Here is a 27,443-nt window from a genome sequence, read left to right as displayed (position 1 = left end):
GACTTATGTAGTTAAATAATATATAGCTTATTTTTAATACGATTTATTCTATTTTCTTCACGTATTTTTTATATTCAGTCCTTCTTCCTTTTCCCACCCATCAAATAACTGGTTTTGACATTCAGAGTTTTGTAAACTTACCCTATGAATAGCATCTTGGAAAATTTTCAAAAACACCTGCTATGTGTAAGAAATCAAATGTGACTTTCACTGAGATTTTAGGCTGTTACACACAAAGCTTCGAAAACATGCTGTAAGTGAAAGGGTAAACACACTGTGGGAATCTAAAAAAGACCTTGTCTTTAGGGACTGCAACAATAAACATCAAACCACAGTGATAGGAAGCCTGGCCAGAATGGAGAAGCTCTCCTAGTTATTTCAGTGTGTGATTTATGGATGAATTGGAGCACATTCTGGGAAAAGAGTTTGTCTTGTTTTAAACCCTCCCCATGAGGGTTTAACAGATTTCCCTTAGCAATCTGTTCACATGGTTAATTACCCTCCTTGCTAAAAATGTTCTCTTTACTACAAGTTTACATTTTCCTGACAAGATGCATGAAGCTTCAAATACATTAGCTACTTCCCATCTGTAATAAGGAGAACTCTCCCACTGGACAACCCAGAGATCCAGCTTCATCTCATATCTGTAAGAAAACAAACATGTGTGGCCTATTCTCTGTAGCTAGGGTTTTCAGCTGTCCCAGCAGGACCACATTCTTACTTTAAAGAAGTGATGCTTTTCCTTTGGATGCTGTAAACCGCAGTAGTGCTATGGTAGGGAGCAGGAGAGCAATCCAACTCCATGTTGCTTGTTTAAATTAGTTTCTGCTAAAAGAAAAGCATAGGGTGAGAGGGTGGGTGGTAATTATTCAGACAGCAGCAATGCTATTTTTTCCCATTGTTCCCAAAGAACCTTAACTGAGTTTTGGCAATAGTGAGGTGCAGCTCAACCTACCAGCAAAGACTGGGACAAGATTGCCGCCTAGTGCACAGTTGCTAGCGGTCATTTCAAGGCCTCTGGCACAGTTAGGAATTAGGATTGAAAAACAGAGCAAGCAGGAACCTCTCAGCTAGCTTAGTCGCATTCCCAGTGCTATTACACACCGGAATGTTCCAGTTCATAAACTGAACTCACCCTTAAACGATGTGTTCAGCAGCAGCAAACTTCACTTCCTCAGGCAGAGATCTGGCAAATTCAGCTGTTAAAAAAGTCTAGCTCTGAAGTTTCTTGGCAGTTGAAAGTGTAATTTTGCCTAGATACATGTCTGGAGGCAGTCAGATATACCTTCCCCTGGTCAGTTTCTCTGGCCTGTGCCTTTCCCTTACAAGAGGTGGTTGATGAATTCCTTCCCTTCTGGAGCTGTGTTGTAATGGGTTTAGGGTTATTTTTGACACCAGCCAGTGAAAGGAAGCTAGCTGTAGGGACATTTGATTCGCTTGGTCAGGGAGAAGGGAAAAGAAATAAGGAGAGGGAAAAATAATACATTATTATTTGTTATGCATAATACAGCACAATAAAGGAATATATTAAAAGCAATTAACAGAGTGACCTTGAGAATGGATGTAATTTCTTTTTCTCAATCCCAAAACTATGCGCCAGACCACAGTGACCTCTGTATACGTGGGATGCAGAAGAAACAGATGGGCATTAAAATACAGTCAAATAATTACCCATGTTGCCAAATGGAGCACAAAGCAAATTGTGCTGGTAGTTGCAATTGGAAACACCAAGTCAAGCCTGTGCAGACTTCCTTCAGCACAGGCACAGGAAAATCAGAAGGCACTTTATCCCGGCCAAGCCACTGTAGTCTTGGCCAGAGACTGGTGTCAGCCAGCACCGAGTCCTTAGTCTCTGCAGCAGTAACAAAGGAGAACAGCTCTGGAATCTCCACAGGCCCTCAGAGTCACACTCTGATTTCAGAGCCACCTGTGGCAAAGTGCTCAACAATGCCCTTCCCCAGAAACTAAGTAATCCAAGAAAAAGATGAGGTCTGTGACCTGCAGACAGCACAATCAGACATCCCAGTCATGGTGGTATTGCAGATGTGATTAAAATAATAAGGATCTTCTTATAGAGTCTTTTGTCCAGAATACAAAGGGAACCATATTTCAATTTCTAACATCTGAAAAAGGATCAAGGAAATGTTTTCAGCTTTGAGAACATATTCAGAGAACATTTTTTTTTTTTCTTTACAAATAAAATGCCATCTTTTGACATTAAACACTGGATGAGAAACTTCCATGGTCTGTAATTTTTCCACTCCCCAGCAGAACAGATGTTTGTACTTCCACTGAATCAGATCTATGCTTTGTGAATCAGGTTCATTTATCACCTGATTGGTAATAAAAATCAAATCAATATTTCAAATGTATCTCTCTGTGTCATGTAGGGGCGGTAATGTATCATCTGGAGATATTTCTGGTAAACGTGTTGGAGATACTGTCTTTCCTTATCAAAGCTTTGGGAATCATGGAGGCATCCATGCTTCCTTGTTGAAGAGAATTTTTTTTATTTGTTTTGCTATCAGACTTGGTTCGCTTGACCTTTGCTATTTTGTAGCTCTGGAATTAATGACCAGCTGCCAATTGAGACCCACATGGTTTCATTCACTCTGTCAAAATGCATATAAAATAAAGTACAAACTGCCAAAAACATGTGGGATTCATTAAAAATTATTCAGAGCACAGGGAAACCTCATGCTCTGAGATTACATTTTCAGAATCAGCTTCATTTTGAAGGAAATCTCATATTCTGTGTTTCATTTAATCTTGCAGAGAAAATGTCTGCAATGGTTTCTCTTTATGTTCTCTGTTTCTTAAACTTACCACCACTTAGAAAACTGGAGCAGCTAGTTCACATGGATGCAAGGCACTCCATCATGTGCACATTACAGTTTTAGTAAGAGTATAAACATAAATTCTTGGCTCCTTTTGCAAACACTTAGTCGTGTACATTCAGGGTGCATGTTTGCTAGCATATGAGCAAGTACTTGCACAAGTTAGGGAGTCAGTAAACTCAACCTGTACAATACCAGCTCAAAAAAAGTCCAGTACGTAAATCAAATTGATGGCATATTTGACATCATGAAACATCATTTAACAGTATCTGCTTTATTCTCTTTAAAGTATTCTCTGAATTACTTTAAACCTCTTTCAGCGTTTCCCAATGTTTTTTTAAATGAATCATGGGTTTTGGCACATCGTTGCTGATTTACGATTTGTCTTGGGGAAAAAAGATTAATTTCTGGCAGAGCCCTTTTTAATTTTTGGCTTGTTCTTTTTTTGCAGATGTACATCACAAGCACAATTAAAACAAAGAGTAGCAGGCTAGCCAAACCTGTGCTGTGTCTGGGTACCCTCTGTGCTGCGTTCCTCACTGGGCTAAATCGAGTTTCTGAGTATCGAAACCACTGTTCGGATGTGATTGCAGGCTTCATCCTGGGGAGTGCTGTAGCTTTGTTCCTGGTAAACCCATCAGTCCTTCCACATTCCTTTTTAAATACTTCACTCTAAAAAATAAAAGTACTATTCTCTTGTTTCAAGTTGCAGCTGATTAATCTGGTTGCTAAGAACTAATTCTAGCCTCATGTAGTTTAAAATATCAGAGAAAATCTTAATAGGAAATCATGTTTATACTAATTAATAAATCTGATATTTGTGCATTGTATATATTTCAAAGAGGTTTTTTAATTACTGTACATTTTTCCTTGATCTGTTCTGGAAAATGTTTTAAAGGTGGTGTAGGTCTCAGCTAATGTCAAAAGGGGGTTGTGCTTGAGACTTCTTCTCTGACACCCCTGTATTGCAAAACCCTACTGCCTGCCTGGTATCTGGCAAAAATGTAGGACACAGTGGGTGTATCTGGGGCTCTAAGCAGTGGTCCTGATTCCTTTGTTTCAGACCATAAAAGAAGTGCAGTAGAAAGGAAGGTCAGAACAAACTCCCTGGGAGACTAAACTACTTCCCTTTGTGGCATTTGGAGTTGCAATGAAATTGTTCACCATCTCATATGATAACCAAATGCATTTTTAATAATGCTCTATCAAAGGCAAAGGCCTTCCCGTAGAATCTAGGAACTGCATCTCTCTGGACTTCTAATGGTACTTGCTCCCCTGTCGGCTGTGTGGTTTGTGTTCTGGTTGGTGAGAGTTCTCTTGCTGAGGATTTACCCACACAGCAAACAATCAAGGTGATTTTCGCTATTACTGAGAAATGTGTGTGATTCCCTTTAATCAAAATATGCTTCAAAACTACCTACTGCATAGCAGCAGACATTTTAACCCTGTAATCAGGGGGGATTAGGTTTCAAAGATTCCTTAAATCTAGATTTTCCTTACACTGATTGTTTTCTATTTTCTATTAAAAGATAAATAAAAATAAAAAAAAAAAACAACCCAAACCACCAAAACAAAAAACCCTTCACATACCATTTATTCTCATGGGCCCTTTAAATAAAAACATATCTGCAACATCTGACCTGAATCTCTTTGGCTTTAATGTAAGTCATTTGTCTGATTCCCATTGAGAAAGACAGTTTAAATCTAGCTCATACAATGTGAGAGGCAGTCACCCCATATCTGGTCAGGACAATCTATGTGCTCCCAGCTTCTGTTTCTAGCAATGACAGTCTGCTTCCAGCCACATTTTGGCCCTGCAGGCCTCCTGTTAGCCTGGAAGTTTCACAAGCCCAAATTCAGAGTGGTAGAAGGGGTCTCCCTGGAGCTTGGAGCAGATGGGTGCTGAGATTCCTGCTGCTGGCACTAGACTCACCCAGGCTGCAGCCTGCTTCCTGCTCAGGTCTAAAGAGCAGCAAAGAGGAAGAGCCAACAAGGAGCTGGCTGCTGGAATCGCTCTGACAGCAGATGCGTCAGCTCCTGTTTGTCTTTTTTCCCAGTCAGTGTGTTCTGAAGCCCCAAACTGCTAATGTGAGTTTGCTCTTATTAGCATTACCATGTGGGTGCAGTTAAGTCTGGTCATGCACAAGGGAAGGGCTTGTGGGATAAACACCACCAGTTGTGCTGGAAGTATGCAGGAATGGTGCTCAATCAACTTGACATCATCCACATGTGAGGTAGATTCAGCCATCCAGTGAGCTGTTTTCAGTGTTTGGAAATGACTGTAAGAGTCTGAAGGGAGTATTTGGCCAGTAGCATGCATCATAAGGGTAGTCCCTGTTCTGTGATGCAGACATGGAAGTCCCTGTTGTATAAGGCATAAAAAGGCTGAGACTGGTTCATCGCCTCAGATTAGAGGCCAGGTGAACCCCTTACCAAGGTAGTTCACCATGCCCAACTGTGTCAGTAAACACATTGAAGCCCAAGCGCCTTCGACAGAAACACAGGTTAAGTTCTTGTCAAAAACTGGCAGCTGTGAGACCCCTGATGGTAATTCCTGAGGGGTTTTCCTGTGGACAGATAACGCTAATCTCATTTTTTTCCGTTTATTTTTTTTCCTGAATTACACAGGGGATATGTGTTGTCCATAACTTTAAAGGCACTCATGGAGCTCCTTCTAAACCGAAGCCTGAAGACCCACGAGGAATGCCGCTAATGGCCTTTCCCAGAGTGGAAAGTCCTCTGGAGACATTGAGTGCCCAGGTAGTGTAAATCCTCTTACTTGGATCATCAAGCAGCACACTTCCTGTTATGGCAGAGTAAAAGCTAGTTGTATTCCTAGCTACACATCCCTAACATCAGGACCATTGAGCAGAGTGAATTTGCACTGGGGAGAGTTTGTTTTAAGGCATTTATCCCTTAAACTACCAAATACTGTAGATCATCTGCTCTTGGGCACATCCAAACCTAAACCAGCAGGATTTCACATGCCCCAGCATATCATTTGTGTTAAGAAACTTTTTCTTAGAAGAATATAAAACTGAGAGAAAAGTAAAGATAATTCTGTCTAATTACACTTCAGGGTGCTTTTGGCATATCTTAAGGATTTACTCTCACATTCTTAATCCTTGGGATAAACTATGCTGTTCAGAAAAATATGATATAGATTTTTATTCTTATTACTGTTTGGTATCTTCTGTAAGAAGAAATCATATACCCTATCTCTTAAGTCATCAGAAGAGAAGGTAATAGCATTCTTTCAAGTTTGGAAAAAAAAAAAAAAGGCTAGTGAGAGCACCATTATTGATGGTGTTTCTGTTAAAACTAGCTTCAAAAGGCTTGTGTTGGCGTAAACTGAATCATAGCTGACCATTTCAAAACAGACAAGCAAATGCCACCTACGAAAAATTTCTGGCAACAGGAGGAACTGTAGTTTGTCTGTTGTCTGAAATGCCCTGTTGTAATTTTATTTGTTCTTTAAATTGTACTCCTCATTAGGTGGCCTGTCATTCCTGTGTACATGGTGCGTGGCAAGATTAATAGTGAATTCTGTTCCACCCTTTGACAAATAAAGTGAAATCAGGAATTAAAAAAAAAAAATAGACACTGTTTCTAACGTCTGTAAATATTTTGCTTAATTGAAAAGTCAATTTTGATTAGGAAAACATTTGCTGAAAGCCTTTCAACTAAATCTGCGGAACTGTGTGTATTAACTGTTTCCTTGGTGGACTTGCAGTCCAGAAACTAAGTACTACTTACATTGTATTGCATATGACAAAAGGGATGAACAGGTGAAAATACTCATAGACTGTGAAAAAAATTTTGTCTAGCCATGTATTTTTAAATTCTGGGCTCTGAAGTGCAGGTAGGGACTAGGCCTTAGCTGTTGATGTCCACTGTGACCAAGAGTCTTCTCTGATTTGGGGTATCTCTCTCTAAATGACCATACATCTATCATGCAGGAGTAGATTGACGAAAAAGTGATCCTACTCTGAACCTCTTACAAGCAAACCCTTGGGCGTGCCTGCACATTACTGTTTCTTCAGATAAAGAAGGTGCATCATCCTTCTGAGTGCAGATTCTGCATTCATTGCCAGTTGATTTGCTTTGCACCCATAAAAAACCTGCAATACACAGCATGATCCAAGGACTCAGTACTACCCCTGAAGTCCTGGACATTGGCTGTAAGGTTAAATCATCAGTTTCCACCTAAAGAGGACTTCTGTGTTGCTATATACCTGTGGCTGCATGTATGTTGACATAATGACCCCACCTCTGTATGGTTTTAAGCTCTGTATGTTCCCTAATACCAAATTGTGTAGAATCACATCACGTGAAGCCAATCTGCAGTCTTCTAGGCTCTTCAGTGGCAGAGGACAGATGCACTATATTAGTTACATGACTCTATGAGGTGCTTGAGCCCATACTGACATGTTCATCTGCATAGAATGCAGTCCTGTTTGAAAGTCTCAATTATAAAAATCACACCTTGTTCTTCAAGCCTGTTAGCAAATGTTCATAGCTCAAAAGGAGGGCTTGAGTTCAGCCTTCCCCACCACAAGCTCAGGACAGAAGGCAGTCACATTTGCAGTGATCTCTTCATTTTGAAGACCTAAATTAGCTGGACAACAGATTTTAATGAAGGTTTTTCTAATACGTTTTACACACCAGGATATATAAATGCCAAAATGTATCCAGATGTTAATGTGCTTGCTTTTTACTCTTTGCAGAATCACTCTGCCTCTATGACTGAAGTAACCTGAGATGGAAGACTGGCAACTGAAGCTATTTTTTATTACCCCCCAGTACAATACTCCCAAGACACAGTTACTAAATGTCTAACTGCAATGACCAGTATTATGTTATGTCTAGTTAGAGGCTAATGTTTTGTACTTTTTTTGTATGAAGAAGTGATGTAGCTTGCCCAGATTTTTTGTCAGCTTTAATATTATTATGCCAGAATTTAAAAGCAAAAACAAAAAAGAGGAAAAAACACTTTTCTTGTTTAAAGTGTGCACTAAGGAACTACATCTATTGAATTGTTGATGTTGTTATGTGATATTTGTACACAATTTTTTTCTTTTTCATTTTTGAATTTATACATCAGGGGGAGGGGATCACTTTTACCTTTTCTTACCATAAGAAGTGTTTCTACCAGTGGGTCAGATTTGAGTAAGCTCAGCATAGATCTGAAGTAGTTGCATATATTTAATTCAGATTAAAATAGTGGTGATTGGGAAACTAACCTGAATGATACTATCAAAACATAATAAACATCCAACCTCGATTCAGTGAGCTACTTAAGCGTTCCTTAGCATTATGGACTTGAGCTAGCCATCCTGTTTCCAGACTATTTGGCAGACTTGAAGTATGTCCAGTCAGTCTCACCTCTGTGCCTGGCAAAATCTTGGAGCAGATTCTCCTGAAGGCATGCTAAGGCACATGAAAATCAACAAGGTGCTTGGTGACAGCCAGCATGGCTTCACTAAGGGGAAATCCTGCCTGACCGATTTGGTGGCCTTCTGTGATGGGGCTACGGAACTGACGGGCAGGGGTAGAGCAGTTGACGTCATCTACCTGGATTTGTGCAAAGCATTCGACACTGTCCTGCACGACATCCTTGTCTCTAAATTGGAGAGACATCAATTTGATGGATGGACCACTCGGTGGATAAAGAACTGGCTGGATGGCCGCACGCAAAGAGCTGTCATCAATGGCTCAATGTCCGGCTGGAGACCAGTAACGAGTGGTGTCCCTCAGGGATCGGTGTTGGCACCGGTCTTGTTTAACACCTTTGTCGCTGACATGGACAGTGGGATTGAGTGCGCCCTCAGCAAGTTTGCCGATGACACCAAGCTGTGTGGTCCGGTTGATATGCTGGAGGGAAGGAATGCCATCCAGAGGGACCCTGACACGCTTGTGAGGTGGGCTGATGCCAACCTCATGAAGTTTAACCATGACAAGTGCAAGGTCCTACACCTGGGTCCAGGCAATCCCAGGCACAGCTACAGGCTGGGCAAAGAAGATTCAAAGCAGCCCTGCGGAGAAGGACTTGGGGGTGTTGGTTGATAAGAAAATGAACATGAGCCGGCTTCAGTGTGCACTTGCAGCCTAGAAAGCCAACTGTATCCTGGGCTGCACCAAAAGGAGCGTGACCAGCAGGTTGAAGGAGGTGATCCTGCCCCTCTACTCTGCTCTTGTGAGACCTCAACTGGAGTATTGTGTGCAGTTCTGGTGTCCTCAACATAAAAAGGACATGGAACTGTTGGAACAAGTCCAGAGAAGGGCCACGAGGATGATCAGGGGACTGGAGCACCTCCCGTATGAAGACAGGCTGAGGAAGTTGGGGCTGTTCAGCCTGGAGAAGAGAAGGCTGCGTGGAGACCTCATAGCAGCCTTCCAGTATCTGAAGGAGGCCTATAGGGATGCTGGAGAGGGACTCTTCATTAGTTACTGTAGTGACAGGACAAGGGGTAATGGGTTAAAACTTAAACAGGGGAAGTTTAGATTGGATATAAGAAGGAAATTCTTTCCTGTTAGGGTGCTGAGGCACTGGAATGGGTTGCCCAGGGAGGTTGTGAATGCTCCATCCCTGGCAGTGCTCAAGGCCAGGTTGGATGAGGCCTTTGGTGATATGATTTAGCGTAAGGTGTCCCTGCCCACGGCAGGGGGGTTGGAACTAGATGATCTTAAGGTCCTTTCCAACCCTAACGATTCTATGATTCTATGTCCTTAAGTATCTTACTGAATCAAAGCCTGATTGTTCTGGTGTGGGTGATTGTGCTAGTTATTGAAGAATAACTAAAACAATGTATTCAGTCTGCAAATATACAGACCGGATGTGAAAATTTATAGTAGTAGCTGATAGCATGTGAGCTGACTATACCACCTCCCTAGATCTCTGTTCCTCCCTGAGGCCCAGCTAAAGCTCCCAGTGAAACCTGGCTTCAGGAATTGACTATGGGGATATACAGCCACCGCTGTGGAGCTGAGGCTGTGCTTTAAATGTTCCATAACTTCATCATAAATTTGTGGAGTAACTAGTAACACTGGTATAAAGGAAACTGACACCACTTCTTCAGTGGAGTGGCATGACATGGCATTCAGATTGGCAGAATCAAGAAGGCAGTTCTGCCCCCACAGTGTAATTTTCACTGAGGGGCTTTGGCAAAAAAAAAAAAAATACACCAAAAACAAAACCAAAAATTGACAGTCTTTAGTAGCAGTCTGCATATCTGTAAATACTGCTATACAGAATTTATATCTAAACTGCCATTTTACAATTTAACAACTTTAAGGAATAAAAAGACAATTAAATCTGGGTGGGGAATGGGGGAAGAACAAAAAAGAGCCCCTCTATAATAGTTAAAACTGGGGGCAAGGCTTCATTACATGACTTTTCACTGTTCCTAGGATTTTCATGCATCTCATTCTTCTAGCATGGTGATAACTGCTATGTGTCTCCTTTTAAAAAAGAAGCCTTTGTCTGTACTTTTACTGGAATGTTTACCTCACATTTCCATGTTGGCTCTTCTTGGCTTTTTTTGTATATTTTTTTCCAAAACAGATGCAAAGAAAAAGTATCAAAAAACTAAAACATGCAGCCTGGTCTGTCATTTGGGATATCTGTGTCTGGTCTCGCAGTGTTTCTTCCAGGTCACTATTTTCTTCTGACTCTACTGATGTCCACTTCTGTCTTCAAACTTGGGCTATGCAGGCTTTTTGTGACCATGAGGAGGCATCAGTGTTCTGGGTCCCACAGTTTGATCGAAATTCCACAGGGAAGTTTCTCCTGAATAAATCTGGCTGTGGAACTAGTCCTTGTTCTGCTGTGTTAGGAGAATAATGACACGCTATAGGAAAGCCTTTAGCATAAATGGACATCCAATCAGTATGCCCTGTCAGCAGCATGTTAAGTCTATTCACACTGCAAAGGGTTAGCAGTGGGTTGAATTCTAAGATGAGGAAGTTACATTCTGTAGCCTAGCTTTTGCAGTCAGGGTCCCTGAGGCTGTGTTCCTCTCAGGTGCACTGCTGCCATAGCATGCATCTTGTAGTTTTGGTCAGTAGCTTCCACAGAATGGGCAGTAGTATTTGTCCTCTCTCGGCTTATCCTCTAGTATGAGGCTGTTGTCATGCTCCTTTCTTGCCTATCTCCTCTTTTTCAGTTTTTCTCCTTCTGTTTTTCACTCTTTCCTCTGATCATGTTACATGAGCTATGAAAGTTGCATGCTGGGAGAGACACTAGACTGGGGGGGGGGGGTGTGGGGTGTGTGTGTGCAGAAAGTGCAACTATCACTGCAAGTGTTTTTAATGAGTACTGAGTAAGAGGAAATAAGACTTAAGCATCTTTTCTTTGATGGAAATACATCATTTCACTAAAAAATACTTCCAATTCACTGTTCTCAAACAAGCTCTGAAGCAGATGACACAGATCTACCTATTTATCACACTGTTTTTTCCATAAGGAAAAGGGGAAGCGATTTGTGAACAGCCAGCCTTCCACAGTGACCCGTGAAATACCCCCATTCCCTCATGTCCACCCTGCAGTGGAGCATGTAGTGGTGCACTCAGGCTATTCAGTAATTCCCCAGGAGTCAAAAGGAAAAAATAATGGGTTTCTTAAATTTCTTCATAGCTGCAAGAAACCAGCACTTAAGAAATCCGTTGAGCACTGTTAGTGCATGAAAGCAGCAGTTTCCAAGCATGCTTCAGGTATCTGTAATCTCAAAGAAACCAGGGGAGCAAGAGTTCAGGAGAGTGAGAGGTGTAGCCAGGGTCTTTCTGGAGCATCCCCATAAATACCACACATACAGAATCTGACCTCACCATCAACCTGCTTTGTAGAACACATTCACAAAGTGCCTTGCATTTCAAGACTGCTGCATGTACTTTCTTGTCATCCTGACTTCACTGCTTGCTTCCTCTGATTAAAAGCAAACCAACACCACCAACCAGTTGCAGGGCAGAAAGAAAAAAAAACAACAAACATATAGAACATAAAAGAAAAACTAACAGCTGTTAGAAGGAGCAACAGAGTTTACATAAAAACAAGTCTTGAGCAGACACAGAAAAATCCTACAAGCTGCCCTGATGGCAGTTTTTGCAGGGCTGCTGTAGAGTTCACAGTTACCGAGTAAAAAGATTTCAGAATGCCAGCTGGCACTATCTTCATGTACCAATTCTAAGTAGAACAAGTGGATTTATGTTAAATTGGCAACTGTGATTGCTTCTAAAAAAATTACTGCTGAGAGGGTCTTCCTTTCAATCTCAAGAAAAAAAAAAAAAAGAGTAACCAAAAAAAAAAAAGAAAAATACAAAAATATGGCTTACCTCCCCCTTCATGCCCAAGTTTGCTGGCTCTGCCAGTCTTGGTGGCTAAGCTGAGCAGAGCTTCTGACATCAGCTGCACTCACAAAAGCCCAGTAAACAGTGCAAAATCAAAGACAAGAAGTTTTGAGACGTGGAGAATAAACTGGGGGCTGATCCTCTGGCTAACCCCTCTGGATTCTCTAACTGTTGGGCAGCACAGTAGATGGCAGAAAGCATGTTAGTACCATTACGGAGTACACCATATCACTGTTTCACAAGGACAACTTCTGCTTCTTTTCTTACATATGATAAACAAACCATGAAACCCAAGGACAACTAAATGAACTTTTATTAGTGATATTCATAAATTCAGTTACTACAACAATAAGAGGGCTCTGCTTCTGCTCTGCAGCCCTGCCTTACAAACACAAGCAAAGCAAAGCAATGCTCCGTGGTGCAGCTCACTGCTCCCAGTTAATCTTCAAGTTTGGGGGTAGCTCAGCAGCACACAGTTCATCAAACTTGGACTCATCTTTCACAGGAGTGCTATAGAAATTCAAGACATCCTCAGCACTGCGCATCAGGTAGAGCTGTGAATTGGGGACAGCGTGACCAAGTTCTGCTGCAAGCTGAGCCAGCAGGCGATACTTTAACCTGTTATCTTTGAGGGATGTCTGCTGCCAATTATCAGGAAGCGAGGGCCCAAAAATCTCCTTGACCCGAGACTCAAGGTAGCTCTGTATATTCTCCGGAGGATGATAGCTTCTGCTGCGTGGTGGGGGACAGATCAGGCTGGGCTCATTTTTCTCCTGATGAATTATTTTGTCTGCTTCTACTTCTTTTTCTTTCTTCCTGTTGGCACCAGACAGAAGTATGTTGAGTCTCTGGGCTACTTAAGACTGAATCAGAGTACATTTCTGTTCATAGTCTTTTAATATCTAACTAACATAGCCTGTAGACATTTATACCTCCCATAGACACAGGAGACTCATTACTCATACAAAAACAAAAATGTGTGGTCTAGATGTTTGGTTTTCCCCCAGATTGCCACATTGTCTCTACGCAGCAGTGACCTGTCTAGCTTATTTGACTGGTCTGAGAGAAAACAGAATTTTAAGCAGATTAATGACTTATTTTCTCAGTTATGCCTTCATTTTCTAATCTGCTGTGAAAAAGGGATAACAGAAAATAACTACCACTATAGAAAAAAATGTGCCATACATACATATATAGCTATATACATAAAGCGCTAGTTTTAACTACAGAATTAAAGCCTACCCCAAGTTACTTGACTTGCTCAAATGCCACTATCTAGTTAACAACACAAGCATGGTTTCACGTAAAAGGTGATACAAAACTGACTGGTTTTCGTTCCCATTATAGTACTGCCCTGAAATATCTCCTTTTCCACACCCCGCGAGTTCCCTCACCAAAGCCGTGGAGGGCACTGAAAAGCCCAGCTCCGCACCGCCGCGCCCGCCTGCTGGCAGCGCACCCTCGGCGGGGACGCGACAAGGACACCCGCTGCAGGCCGCGGGACCGACGATCCACCGCGCTCTGGCGCAGTAAAGCCCAACACTGAGGAGGGGAGGTCTGAATGACCAACCAGCCTCCCGACCACGGCACAGCACCACTATGTTCCTCTTCTCTCTTCCATTCCCTTCTCTTCCCTTCCCCTTCCCCTTCCCCTTCCTCTTCCTCTTCCCCTTCCCCTTCCCCGGCGGTACCTCACACCACCCCAGAACGCCCTGCTCGCCACAGCGTTAAGACCCAGGAGCCGGCCAGACACTCGCAACGCGGCCACGACCGCCATCATGAGAAGACACCGAACTTCCTCCCAGCAGCCAGCGCGGCTGCGACGCATTCCGCTCCGCCCGCGCTGCTTCACGGGAACTGTAGTCCCGCCGCGCATAGGGCTGAAGGCGCGGAGGCTGCTGGTGGGGGGGCCATCGCTTCAGCTGGCTCCCTCCGGACGGGCACGGAAGAGTCTGTGCCAGCGGGCGTGGGGAGGAGGTTTGGCAATAGAGTGTGTGGGACTAAAACAACATAAGATAGGGACATATGTCGTCACCCTCTCCGACTATAGCGGTGGATGTGTGTTCTGTCAGTCAGAGGCTCTTGGCAGCTGTCCCTCGAAGTTTTTATCCTGCCTTTGGGGTGTAATGGTTGCCAGAACTGTCAGCCAGCACAGGGAGTTTGTCCTCTAGGCTATATTTCTGATCCAGGCACACGATTATATGGGAATATCACTTTTCCCATTCTCTAAAAGGATGTTCTTTTTTTAAAGTGAGGAATCATGCGTCATCTGTACACAGCCTTGATTTGGTGCATGGCAGTAAATTCAGAAGATGTCCACCAGCTCTGCCACAAACACCTCGTCAAAGAGGAACCCGAGGAGCCTGGGCACAGCCACCAGCTGCAGCAGGTGTGACACACATCCAGCAAGGGAGCAGGTGTTACCTAGCAAAACTACGGCTTTGGTTTTAAAAAGTGGGAGAGGATTTCTTTCCCAGTTTGAGGAAATACTTTTTTCCATTCTCAATTTTTAGAGAAGCAATGTACATAAATAAGAAGATCAGCAGGATCCTCATCAGGAGCAGAGGTTTACTTGAGCTCAAGTGCATGGAGACCTACAGGACCACAGCTGAACCAGAAAGGAGGTGTTGTTCCTGATTTCAGTATTGGCCTATGTTGTGGTTTAAGCCCAGCCGGCAACCCAGAACCACCCACTCGCTCGCTCATTTTCCCCCCTTCTCCTTCCCCTGCTCCCAAGGGGATGGGAGGGAGACTTGAAAGAATGTAACTCCCATGGGTTGAGATAAGAACAGGCCAGTAACTGAGGTATAACACAAACCGCTACTGCTACCACCAATGATAATAATGATGAGGGAAGCAACAAGGAAAGAGAATACAATCACTCACCACCCTCCGACCAATACCCAGCCAAACCCAAGCAGTGATCTAACCCTTCCAGGCAACTGTCCCCAGTTTATATACTGGGCATGACGTGCTGTGGTATGGAATACCTCTTTGGCTAGTTTGGGTCAAGTGACTCATCTCTGCTTCCTCCCTGGCTTCTCCTCCTCCCTGGCAGAGCATGAGACTCAGAAAGACCTTGGTCAGAGTAAGCATTACCGAGCAGCAACCGAAAACATTGGTGTTATCAGCGCTGTTCCCAGGCTGAAAGTCAAAAACACAGCACTGCACCAGCTACTGAGAAGGAGAAAAATGACTGCTACTGCTGAACCCAGGACAGCCTATTAGGGACTAAAATGTATGCAGTAATTACACAATGAGTGGATCCATGTGAAGGAGTTTGGCTATTTATTGCCTTTCTGAAAGAGTGGTTACTAACATGAAGAACACAGGGAGGTTGTTACAGGGCAGTGGTTTTGCCTGTTTTCCTTTCTGGGAGATGCAGGGTGTCCCTGTGGCTGGGAGAGCAGCCTGCAGAGCCGGGTGGCCGTGAAGGGAGAGGCCAATAGTGCTGTCTTCTGGGTTGCTTGGTGTTTCTTGTGTAACCTCAGGTCTTTCTGCTGTTTGTGCCTTCTTTTTTAACAAGAACTGTCTCATTGTGCTTTAGCTAACAAAGCTTAAATCTCTAACACGAACACAACAACACACCAAAGGTCAAACTGTGGGCCTTCAGCACCAGCCTCATTATTCAAACTATGCCACTGGGGTAGGCCAAGATGCCTGCCCTCATGTTTTATGTTAATTATTGTGGAAAATGACCCAATAAAAGCCTGTTCATGAAACAGCTTTTGCAAACCACTAACCCAGTCTGTGAAACACTAACTCAGTGTATGGCAGCCTCATCACAGCAATCATGGTTCTCCAGCGCCTCGAGAAGATTCTGAAGGTAATTATTTATCTATGGCCTGAATCCCATGCACTGCTCGCTGTGTACACCTCTCAAGTTTTTTCAGCATCTGTCAGCCAGCAGGATTAACTTCCCCAACTGTATCACTATTGGGTTATTTCCCCTTGATCTCAGCAGGGTTTCCCAAGCTCACCAGCAGTGACACTTAGTAACTTTATTGGTGAATAGGCTACTGAAAACCAGAGACGTTTGGAAAGTACCATAAAGTTTATACAGAGTAAAGAATAGTGAAATGGAGATTGGTTTTCAATTACTGTTTTATTCCCATGATTGAAGAGACAATCCGGTTTTGTAATTCAGAATTTTGGCTGCAAAATGTGGTAATGGATAAGGGTAAGTGTATTGCCAGGGAACTACTTAATGTGCCTACTAATTCTGGGGACTAAGTTTAAACAAGATGGAGAGCAGGTTTGTGATTCACTGGCAGCTGTTTGTTGTATGGAAAGAATTTTCCTTCCTTGGAATGTGCAGATAAAACAGGAGTATCCCCTTGGTAAATTGTAGGAGCAAAGGGTGAGGAGGAAGGTAACCCATTTTATCCCCATATTTTGTTTAGGCTAAGAGAAATCATATTTCTTTAGTTTTCTTTCATTTCCAAACATCTTGGAAGTTGTGAAGAGGGACAGAAAGTTGCTGCACTTTCAGTAGGTGTAGCTGGCAGTGAAAAGTGACTGCATGGCAGCTGCATCAGCCTTCCCAGACACAACATACTGTCCTCTACAAGCCAAACTGTTAATCTGAAAAAGAAAGAAGAGGGGAAGGAAACCAGTTAGCTTGGAGTAAGACGAACAGATGTGTAAAGACAGTAGGAGTAACCAAGCAAGGCAGAAATAACAAAATAACACCCCTGGTGAACATGCAGCAGCAGGAGGGGTGGGAACAAGAGGAGCTTTTGGAAGGTGACAGCATGTCTTCCTTCATGGTGAGCAGCTCCTCTCTGTACTGGGGGGAAGCCTTGTACCTGTGCCCGCTTGCGGAAGGCCTCTTGCGCAGCCTTCTTGTTTTCACTTTTGCCCACCCATGCTGCCAGGGCAGAGGCTTGCAGGGCTCTGCCATAAGAAAAGGTCAGTTTCCAAGGCTTAGGCAGAGGGGACTGATTCATGGTGTTCAGGTTGACAGAAGCCTCCTCTTCACTCTGACCTCCAGACAGGAAGCAGATTCCTGCAAGAAAGAGGTTTCAGGGCTTATAAATGGAGTGCTTCAGCCACCACAATCCCTGACCTTTATGTGCCAGAGAAACAAGCATGTCAGATGTAGGAAGAAGTACAGCAAGAGTGACAGTGTGAACAGATACATAGTAGTGAAGCAGGAATCACCGGGAACAGCAGCAGGAACCGTGCGGAGAAGAGTAGTGACAGTTGCTACGGCTACATCTTGAGGGGTGTACTTCTTGGGGCAGGAATGCCCAGCCATGACCATGTTGGGTTTCAGCAGTGTCCCTTCCAGGTACACGTGATGATCATTCAAGGCTTTGTAGACAGCAGCCAGAACCTGAAAACAGGAGGATTGAATACAGACCTCTGCTCAAATCTTCACCTCAACTTGCTGTGAAAGGCAGCTTATTCCTTGGGAGTGTGAGAAGATCAAATTGAATTTTGCTTTCACATGAAATTTATCACAGGGGTTGCGAGCCCTGGACACTGACTCAAAAGCCCACTGCTTTTGAGATGACCAGGATACCCCTCTTCATGTTTGCTGGATTTGTCCCTGCAAACTGAGGTGCTGAGAGGTAAATGAGTTTGCTCCCGTTCCATCTTTTTGAGACTGAGAATGCTTATATTGGCAATTTGAGTGGAAATCCAAAAGCACATGGATTCTAGTCTCGCATTTGCTCGAAACTCATTATTTGACTGTGAGCAACTCATTTTTGTGATGCAGATATGAAGTATCTTTTTGATCAAAACTCTGAGATCTGTGAGCACAAACTGCATAGTATTAGCTACTGATTTGTGAAGGGGAGGAGAGAGGCAAGAACATTTTACCTTTTCTGTGACATACTGACAGCGCTGGAGATCATGGTCTCCATCAGGCAAAATCTCTGGCTCCACGATGGGTACCAAGCCATGCTAAGAACATAAAGACAGGGAAGGGTATCAGTGTGGAAGAAAAACTACTGTAGCTGTCTACCCTGACGCTGGTGGAATTCCTTCCTGCTGCACTGCAAGAAGCTCCCTTATTTGCCTTTCAAGTTACCTAGCACGTCGTCACAAGGAACAGTAAGAAAGGGCAATACATCTCAGAAAAGGTTGTTGGCGACTAGATACCTGCTGACAGATGCTGGCATAGCGTGCCAATGTGTTGGCATTCTCTTGGATGGCAAGTTGAGAGGGTGTTGTGCTGGTGATCTTCAGCACTGCACGCCACTTGCCAAAGTCAACACCATCTTTCTTGTACTGGGCACAGCGCTCAGCCAGTCCATCCAGCCCTGTAGATGAAACAACAGTGCTTCACTGAGAGCAGTTCTTCAGGACACAGTTCTTCTAGTAGTTCTTCTGAAAAGTACCAGGATACCAGCCAAGGCTGCAACTCAGGTAAGTCACCCCATGGCTTTTGCTGTACAAGTCGTAACTTAGGCTCCTTAGTTCTCTCCTTACCTTGGATGGTGGTTTCTCCATTTGTTCCTGCCAGGGGTGCTGTTCCTTTATCCAGCTGTGGAGATCAGGAAAACAGGAAGGATTACAGGGAGAGGAAAACAATGTCATACTTCTCTTCTTAACCATGGCTAGTCTGTCTTTGCAGGCTGACTGTGGGAATGTGGGGCTGAACGCACTAAGGGTATGAAGGAGGGAAATGCTGGAGTAGAGGGGAAGAAAATGAGTTAATTTGGTAAGAGGAAGGGGCAATGTAGCTGGCTGTAGGGAGTGTCTCAAGAGCACTGTCAGATGTGGAAAGGACTGGATTTAGCTTACTACAGGGAGGGATTTAATTGCAGTGAATGGTGAGTAGATGGGAGTTGGTGGATAAAAAGTTCCCATATCAAATGTAAATGCAATAAAGGGAATAGTGTCATGGTGATTTATTTGAAGCACACCAAAAAAATAAAAAAAAAAAAAATGTTTAGCAGGAAAGAACACAGCCCCATACCTAATTTTCACTGTAAATGAGGTTTGGATTATGCTGCCAGTCGGACATGTATAGATATTCACCTTTATTCCCACCACAATCCCTTTTTCTTTAATAAGAGCAGGAAATGGCTTTCCATTGCTGTCTTTCTGATAGAGAGTCTCATGGAACAGGATCACCCCCCCAATGCTCTGGTTGATGGAAGCATCTGAAGAGAAGAGGATCTCTCGAAAAGCTCGGCGATTCTCCTCTGTGTTCTCCACATTAATCCTCTGCAGCCTGTTCCCCATGGTACCTAGTGAAGTGGACAAAGGGCAGACAGAGAGGTGTTAGGCTTGCCTGGCCTCCTTATCCCAGTATGTAGTAACAAACTGGGGCTCCAGCTCAGAGCTTCCCTTCTCAACCCGTAGTTTGTTAGCTGTTGCTGTAGGTGCAGCCCTGCCTGACTGACTTGTTCCTGCTCAGTCAACAGTTTTAGTTTTTATGTGTTTTTCATTTACCCCACTGATTTAAAAGATTAAGCAAAGTTAAGAAAAAAGTCTTGGGTACTTCTAATTGACTGATATCCAGAACTCACCCACTGATTCATCGGCAGCCAAGATCCCCTTTCCTGAAGCTACAATCCGCTGAGCAATGTCTGAAAGAGCTTTCTTCTGCTCTGGAGACAGCGCTGGGAATTGGTGGGTCATGTTGACTTAGCTGTGGAAGAGAATTACAGTTACAAGCTTAAGAGACTGTATACACAAACTGTGAACCAGAGACACCACTTGGATATTTCTGCTGGGCTCTTGGTACTTATCTGGTCCATGTTACCACAATCACATGCCCAGAAATCCATCTGAGTTCTTCTTGGCTTGGTGTGTCTGGCTAAACTAGAGAAGAAATGCAGGAGCTGCATCCTAACATATCCTTCCAGAACCAAAGTGGGAGAGACTCTGCATTTTACGTGGATTTACTCAGAGACTAAAGGAAGGTCAGTCTGTCATAAGAATATGCAAGAAGCTAACAAGTATGCTAACTGCCTACTCTGCAGACATTTTAGCCCAAATCAAAGGAACACCAATTATCCCATTGCTTACATTTACACATTTCCTAACAATGCACATTTCCCATTCCCTGGCCTGTGTTGGCAGTATCTGCTACTCTGTCTAGCTGACTTTCCATGCCCATCCTCCTGCCTTGCTTTGTAATTCTGTCTTCCCCATGACTGCTTTCAGAACTGTAGCACATTGCTTACTCTATGTAAGATCTGGGTGTTACCCAGCACCTGAAATCCAGGTTCTTCTTGTAATGGCAAAATGCTTGATCATATTAAAGTTTTGATTATATAGCATTAAGTTACAGTTTCTCAGATTCATTTGAACAGTATGAGTTACTTCCCTGTTTGTATAAGCCTGAGAGCCTGAGAGGTAAAGACTTTCTTCCCTCTGTTTATCATAAGCAATAGCTAAAGCAACATCCATGTTTTTATTAGCAGGTGGTGAATCCACAAGATGAATAGTTAAAAACAACACAAAAGAGCTTCAATAACAAGTTTTAGCCCAGAGGGGCAGGCCTGTAGGCAGTATCTACATTTTCTATTCCCAAACTCAGCCTCAGAGATAGTGAGAAAATGCCATTTCCCATTTCACTGTGTGCCAGGGATGGACAGCAAATGTGTCTCACAATATAAGCATGTACAGGCCAAGTCCTCCATCCTTTCCCTCTACACAGATATTACATTGCCAGGAAATCCTTGTCATGCATTCACAGCTGAAGGGTATAATGGGGAGAAGCGATCAGGGGTTTAGCTGCTACTCATGATAGGGTAAACAGGGTTCTGTGTACTATGCAGAACAGTGCCAAAATTTTCTGGCAACAGTGCCATCACAGTACTGTGACAGCTGTAAAGCTATCTCTGATTTACAGTTGAAGGTACTTTGGTACTAGTAATATTATTGTGCAGGATTCAATTGGCATTGTCTGCCAGTACAGGCCAGCCAGATGCAGTGCCCAGATGTCTGCTTTACCTTTTTGTGACTTGTTTGAGACTAGAATTCATGTTGCACCATTTATCAACAGTGAGTCAGTCTAGGTTTAGAAAGAACTGATGAAGACTGTGTCACATGAGGGAGGGTCCCCTCCTTTTCCAAGCACTGAATTGCCTTGCTGAACCACTCTCTCTGTAGACCAGGCAGTGGCCAGAGCTCTGGGAAGCATCCTTCTGCTCTAGTGACCATAACTCCACCGCTCCCAGCTCTTACCCTGTTTGGCTCACCTAAAAGAATTTGAAGAGCCTGGTTTATGTTGAATAGGTAATTTAGTGCACGTGTAACCCATTTATCCCTTACCTACTTTCTGTGTCTGATACGTCTCTTTGAAATAGGAAACTGGCTTTTTATTATGATTACTGTAATAATAGTTTGTGTTGTAAGCACTTTAGTCAAAAACATAGCACCGTTAAATAAATTGCTATGCACAATCATGAAGAATCGCTTCAATAGTTCACAGTCTCTGGAAAAGACTGGAAAATTGTGATCGGGCAAGAATATGATCTTGTCCAAGGTCAAAGCTAATGAACTGCTGTATCAGTAATGGGATTTCAGAGTTGAAGTGTGAGGTACGCTACAGCATGAGTAGGCGTATCCAGATAATCTTTAATCCAGCTATCTGAATTACAAGATCAGTCACTCTAGTTACATTATAAAGGGTATACTTTCTCACCAGCAATGCAGTAAGAGGTGACAGTAGTGTCTGTTGTATCTTACTTGTTTCCAGTGTTTGCATGGAGATAACAAACAGACAGTTATCTCTCATAACCAGCTTGCAAAGCAAATTGCCAAAAAACAGAAATGTGAGTTTGCAGTGGATAATGCTGGTGAGTACACTTGAGAGACTGAAACAACACAGTGTAGTTCCACAATGATCAATTGGAATACAGCAGATTAGTTCCAGTTTCTATGCAAGTGTTTCATTGAGTGTGAAGGAGTAAGTGCAGATTTACCAAAAGGCTCCCAAAACCAAACTGTAACGCCATGGTGAGTGGTTCCCAGCTACCCTGCTGAGCGGTTCCCAGCTACCTTGCTGAGCTAAATGCACTGTGTTTCTAACTGAAACGGTGAAGAAATGAGTGCAAAAGAGCAGTGGTAAAACTAATGATAGCTCCAAGGTTCAGAATGTTCAAGTACCCTTGATTTAAGACTTTATTTTTCTGTGATTCTTTCATGAGAAACATAATCTTTGAGGATTTTTCCATATTGAATTCAGAAAAGGTGTTCTCTGCTGTAAGGTACTGCTCCGAGCATTTAAAGAAAAGAGGAGAATTCTTACACTTCAGTAACAGGTAAAAGGTAAGCTCCCAGCAAATCCATGGAAACATGAACATCCACCTTAAAGAGCTGGATATGTTGCCTTAGAGGTTGTGAGGAAAAATGGTTGTGCCCAGGCTGCCAGAGTTAAGCAGCTCTTTTCGTTATTCCAGCAATGCCTATTTGCCTTATTATTCTGCTTTAACTGTTTCATTTGACAACTTTTCCAGGCAGGAAAAAGATTGAAGGAATTGTGTTCTCAGTAACATTATCTAGGAGTTGTCCCACCACTAAATTTTTTCAATACATTTTATTTTTATTTACCCATTTTGGGCTGAGGGCTATTATCATAGTGTCACAAGCTTAAGTGATTTCACATTGATCTGACATTGTATGAATGCAGTGTGTTCTCTTCGTGGTAACTGCTTACATACCATTTTCTAAAAGTGGAAGAAAAAACCCCAAAAGAACAAAACTGCACAGAATGTACAAAAGCGCAGCTTTATGGATACCTTGAGTGTTTGTCAGGCTCCAGCAGCTCCTCAGGCAAAGAAAGTTCTTTGCTCAGCCCACAGCCTGTGACCAGCAGGAGGTGGGGGTGGCCACAGTTGTAAAAGTAAATGTTGTACTGCTAAAGTCTCAAGTTTTCCTCAGCCTCCATAAACGAGGACTGCAGGGGAAATAGCTTCATGGGTATCAGCACAAGCACTGCATCCTGTTTAATATTAATAGTGAGAACCAAAGGGCAGGGGCAAGACAAATAGCGGAACAAACTGTTACATTCCAATGTAGGTCATCTTAGAAACATTAATACTTCATTGTTGTCTTTTCTTTCCTGCCGCCTAAAGTGGCTCTTCTAATTTTACAGAAAATCTCACCTGAGTCCTAGTTTGCAGACAAGACTGGATTATAATCTGTAAATTTTTCACTTCATTCTCTTCATTGCCTTCTTTCATTGGTTCCAAAATTGCAGGACCAATCTGCCAAAATGCAGTTTGTATCCCTTGCATGTAGCTTTTCCTGTTGAATACTAGTAAACATAGCCCTTCAGCAAAATTTCTGTTAACAATACAAACCACATGTGCTTATCATTGCAGTGTGCACACAAGAGATTCTGCTCTCAAAAAGCAAAGTTTGAAGAAGCAAAAATTGCATCTATAAACAGGTAAATACAGCTCATAGGGAGAATGAAAAGTATTCAGAAATTTAGCCTATCACATGTAGGCGAAGTGTTGACCTGACTGAATTCACTCCTTATTTATACATGTATGCTGAGGAGCGACAGACATATTATGAGTTATGTACCTTACATTTTCATTACAGTGGATAAATCTTGTTATTGGCCTCATTTCTCTATTTCTAAGAAAGTCTGGTTACTTGAACATTGTGCAAGCTGATAGGCATGAATGGCTGGGCAAGCCTGGCCCCATCCTGCTGACGGAGCACATTCTTATCTAGGCTGCAGATGACACCAAGCTGGAAGGACTAGTTGATACGCCTGATTGCTGGGCAACCATTCAGAAGAGCTTTGATGGGGGGTGGGAAGAGGCCAACAGGAGCATTATGAGATTCAGCCAGGACAAATGCCCAGCCTCTGCCAGAGGCAGAGTGTGGGCAGTGATCCCACCAGGGCTAGTGGGACTGGGGAAAAGCTCTTTGGAGAAGGCCCAGGGCACTATGAGGCAGCAAGTTAAGATGGGCCAGCAACAAAGGCCAGAGGCATCTTGTGTGAACAGGGGTCTGGCTCAGAGAGCCAGGGGAGGACAGGAATTACCCTCCTCTGCTCAGCACTCTTTAGATCACATCAGGGTAATGCATCCAGTGTTGGGCCCCTGCAGTACAGGAAAGACATTGACAAACTGGAGGGAGTTTGGCAGATGCCACTGAGAAGGTTGGGCGCTGAAACCCTTGCTTTGCTACATCTAGCTCAGCCTCGAGCAGAGATGGTTTCGGGGCCACCTCTTGGCAACCCCAAAACCTTCAGAGTGGTGATTGAAGTGGCAGGATCAGGCTGTTCATAGCAGCATACAACAGGAGCGTGAGACACAACAGGCATAAACTGAAACTAGAGAGATCTGGACTGGATATGAAGAATATTTTTTTTCACTATTGGGCCAGCCAAGCAGTGGAGCACATTGACAGACTGTGGTGTCTCCATCCTCAGAGGCTGTCAAGACCTACTTGAATAAAACCATGAGCAACCTGATCTGACCTTATGTCCAACCCTGCTTTGAGCAGGATGTAGGACTGCAGACCTCCTGAAGTCCCTCTCAGCCTGAATTACCTGTGACTCTGTGTGAGTACTTGCTTTATGGAGTTAAAGTAGGAGCAGTGCCTCCTGTGTATATGAAGGAGCTCTGAGGGAAGAACAGGATGTTTCTCCCTTCATCTTTGCAGTGTGAGTGAAGGATTTTGTATAGTAAAGTGTTTCATTTCTGGGTTCTAAAAAGTGTCAAGCATATGAGACAGAAAGAGATGTTCAGCCTTCCGTTACCTAGAAAAAGCAGCAGATGTTTTTGATTGACATACTGATTTTACCACCTTGATAGGTCCTTTGGGGTGTATTTGATTGTCAATTGCCAGGTTGGATTTTGCTCTCTCTTATGATGGTGGGAATAAGGGTTTTTTTTCTGTCTTCATGCTCTGTCTAGGGACTGTGCTTCAACATCCTGTCTCAAGTGGATGGGAGTATGCGAGACCTGCAGATACCTGTCCCAATTCCCACATTAGCTCAGAGCTATTCTCAAGTCTGGAGCAAATGTACCCTCATTTCATCTCTGTTGCAAGCATGAAAGGTGATTATGTACTCAGGAACTTGGCCTCTGCAGTCAATGCAGAGCATTTCTTGCTCATGATGGCTAGAGATGGCTGAGGTGGCAAGAAATCATTTTCTTAAAGTGTGGTCATTAGGGTGAAGGTGCTTCTCTCTGAAGGCTGGGATCTTATCAGAGGAGGTTAAAAAAGTGCTTGTATCAGAGAAGGTAAAAAAAGTGCTGTCAGACAATTCAAGTCTTGTAATGCCAGCAGGGGAGGCTGGGGGAAGCAGTGGTGAGGGTTTCAGGTGGACTAAAAAGTTCTGGATGCAGGCAATGCGGTAGTTGGAAAAGTGAAGCAGGATCGCAGACTCAAATTTGAATTTGTTGAGCAATTTCCTGATGCTGGCTGTTCACAACTTTAAAGGTTACAGCCTAATGCAAGAGCCATTTCTAGTCTCTGTGCTGCAGACTACCTTAGGTCCCCCTGAAGAAGCATATTATCCACACTATTCCACTAATACTTCTGAAGAAGCTGCACAATAAACACACATAATTACACTTCTCTCAGCACTGGTGTTTGTCAGGACCAGCTGCATTCTCCATTCTTTCTCTCTTCTCTATGAAAAACATAAATTTGTGTACTCCAGAAGCATAAACAAACACATACAAAACAAATCAGTGTAGAAAGCAATGCTGGTATGTTACTGCTTTAGTCCCCTTAGACTAAGGATGCACTTACTCCAGGAGTTCTGAGTCACTAAGCTAAGTTAGAAAGCCAGTGTTAGCAGCGAATGGGTCACACTGGATGATCGTTGCAGGATAGCTGTGTGCTTATTTCTTGCATGCTGTTCCTGGAACAAAAAAAATCAAACCAAAAAACAACTCCTCAAGCCCACCTTAGGTAAATACATCATGTCTCAGCTGCTGATATACATACCACCTTTACATTTTAGAAATGAAATTAATATACTTACTTGCTCGGGGATGGTGCCTCTGCTCCTACAAGCTTCTGGTGAGGTGGTTGCAGGCAAAGACACCTGGTCCTTCCGATCACTAACTTTTATAAAACCCTTGAGGGTTTTTTTTTATCTCTCCACTCCTTCATTCTCCCTCCTCCCCAGGCTGGTTGGGGAGGTATCATTGCTCAAAGTTGGTCATTGGCTGTCACACCACAATCACACACAACCAATGGGACCTGGGTTCGCTTCTGTTGTTCCTCCCCTTTCTCCTCCCCTGTCTATATAAGCCTATTTGTGATGCAGTGAAACTGAGATGCTATTTCAAATAATGCCTCTTTTTTTCTAAAACAGACTGAAAAGAACTTCAGAATTTTTTTTACAGGGATCTTGGGAATAACTTTCTGTTTAGGTTTAGACCTTCTGGAAGCTTACTCTTAGGAAACTACACAATGCAGCAAGAAAGAGTAGAAAACAAAATGCAGAAACAATGCAACAGATCCTCAATTGATGTGAGTTACTGTCATTTCAGTGGCTTCTAAATGTTACACTGATTTCCCGCACTTGAAAATTTAGCACAGAAACTTGTTTTTATTTTCCAGTTAGTATATGGAAAGGCAAAATGCAATGTTACCGTATCAGCGTTAATGAAACTGCAAGTCTGATTTCCTCTAATGCAGTGTTTGAGTGAGAATGATGGTTATCAGAATAAATATGCCTTCACTGAGGTGCATAAGCGCAAGCCAAATTTTCCACCAAACTCCCTTTGAAACACCTACTCATATTGCAAGGACATACAAACTTCTCAGTTGCTTAGCAAAAAATTTCTAAGAAAAAAATGCTAATGCTCTAAAACGGTGTATCAGCATTCAACTTTATATGAAATCACATCACAGCTATTCACCAAATCCAGGTAGATGTACTTTTTTCTTCTTTTTTACAAGTCAGTACTCCTGGAGGGAATTACAGCATGGGGGCTGTTAGGCAAACATCATACCCTCACCAACAACATGCTCTGCGACCTTGGACATTAGCATATCTTTACCACAAAGACCCAATGTTTACCTGAAGAATGACGTAGTTTCACCGTTTGTTTGACTCATGTACTGACACCTTTTAGCCTTTACATGGACAGAGTGAGAGATTTCTCCTCTTACTGAGCAACACTGTCTTCATGAGGGCAGTTCCTCCTTAAGTCTATCTCTTGTAGAGACATGCCAAGACAGTGCCTGTAGGAAATCTTAACAGCTTACATGCTGCCAGCAGTAGCATGTAAGTCAGCAGAGAAATGACAGCCAGCAGAGAAATCTCTGAAAAAGCTGAGGATACACTCCAGTTGAAGGCCTTGTGCT

The 27,443-nt window shown here is 43.1% G+C and overlaps 3 protein-coding genes across 3 annotated transcripts in view; 1 reads left to right on the top strand and 2 right to left on the bottom strand.

Moving 5' to 3' along the window:
- Positions 1 to 9,958, top strand: part of PLPPR1 (phospholipid phosphatase related 1) — a 131,438-nt gene extending 121,480 nt beyond the window's left edge. The window contains exons 6-9 of the mRNA XM_057426024.1: positions 3,289 to 3,465; positions 5,466 to 5,597; positions 7,565 to 8,215; positions 9,572 to 9,958. Of these exons, the coding sequence (XP_057282007.1) occupies positions 3,289 to 3,465; positions 5,466 to 5,597; positions 7,565 to 7,597 (342 nt within the window). The 3' untranslated portion in view covers positions 7,598 to 8,215; positions 9,572 to 9,958. The remainder of the gene's footprint in view (positions 1 to 3,288; positions 3,466 to 5,465; positions 5,598 to 7,564; positions 8,216 to 9,571) is intronic.
- Positions 9,959 to 12,477: 2,519 nt separating this feature from the next.
- MRPL50 (mitochondrial ribosomal protein L50) lies at positions 12,478 to 14,010 on the bottom strand. Its single transcript, XM_057426023.1, has 2 exons — positions 13,874 to 14,010; positions 12,478 to 12,998 (listed from the first exon to the last, which is right to left on the bottom strand). The coding sequence occupies exons 1-2, from the start codon at positions 14,008 to 14,010 to the stop codon at positions 12,608 to 12,610; spliced, it is 528 nt and encodes a 175-aa protein (XP_057282006.1). The 3' UTR covers positions 12,478 to 12,607.
- Positions 14,011 to 16,268: 2,258 nt separating this feature from the next.
- On the bottom strand, positions 16,269 to 26,267 carry ALDOB (aldolase, fructose-bisphosphate B). The gene is made up of 9 exons (XM_057426025.1): positions 26,110 to 26,267; positions 19,670 to 19,791; positions 19,176 to 19,387; positions 18,624 to 18,678; positions 18,294 to 18,454; positions 18,012 to 18,095; positions 17,346 to 17,520; positions 16,991 to 17,190; positions 16,269 to 16,766 (listed from the first exon to the last, which is right to left on the bottom strand). Exons 2-9 carry the CDS (start codon positions 19,779 to 19,781, stop codon positions 16,671 to 16,673), a joined length of 1,095 nt encoding a protein of 364 aa, XP_057282008.1. The 5' UTR covers positions 19,782 to 19,791; positions 26,110 to 26,267; the 3' UTR covers positions 16,269 to 16,670.
- Positions 26,268 to 27,443: the final 1,176 nt, after the last annotated feature.

This window comes from Pezoporus wallicus, unplaced genomic scaffold (genome assembly GCF_028554395.1).
Source record: "Pezoporus wallicus isolate ANWC-B61680 ecotype Strahan unplaced genomic scaffold, APGP_CSIRO_Pwel_v1 scaffold_8224, whole genome shotgun sequence".
Classification (NCBI taxonomy): Eukaryota; Metazoa; Chordata; class Aves; order Psittaciformes; family Psittacidae; genus Pezoporus; species Pezoporus wallicus.
This window is presented reverse-complemented; position numbering and strand designations above follow the sequence as displayed.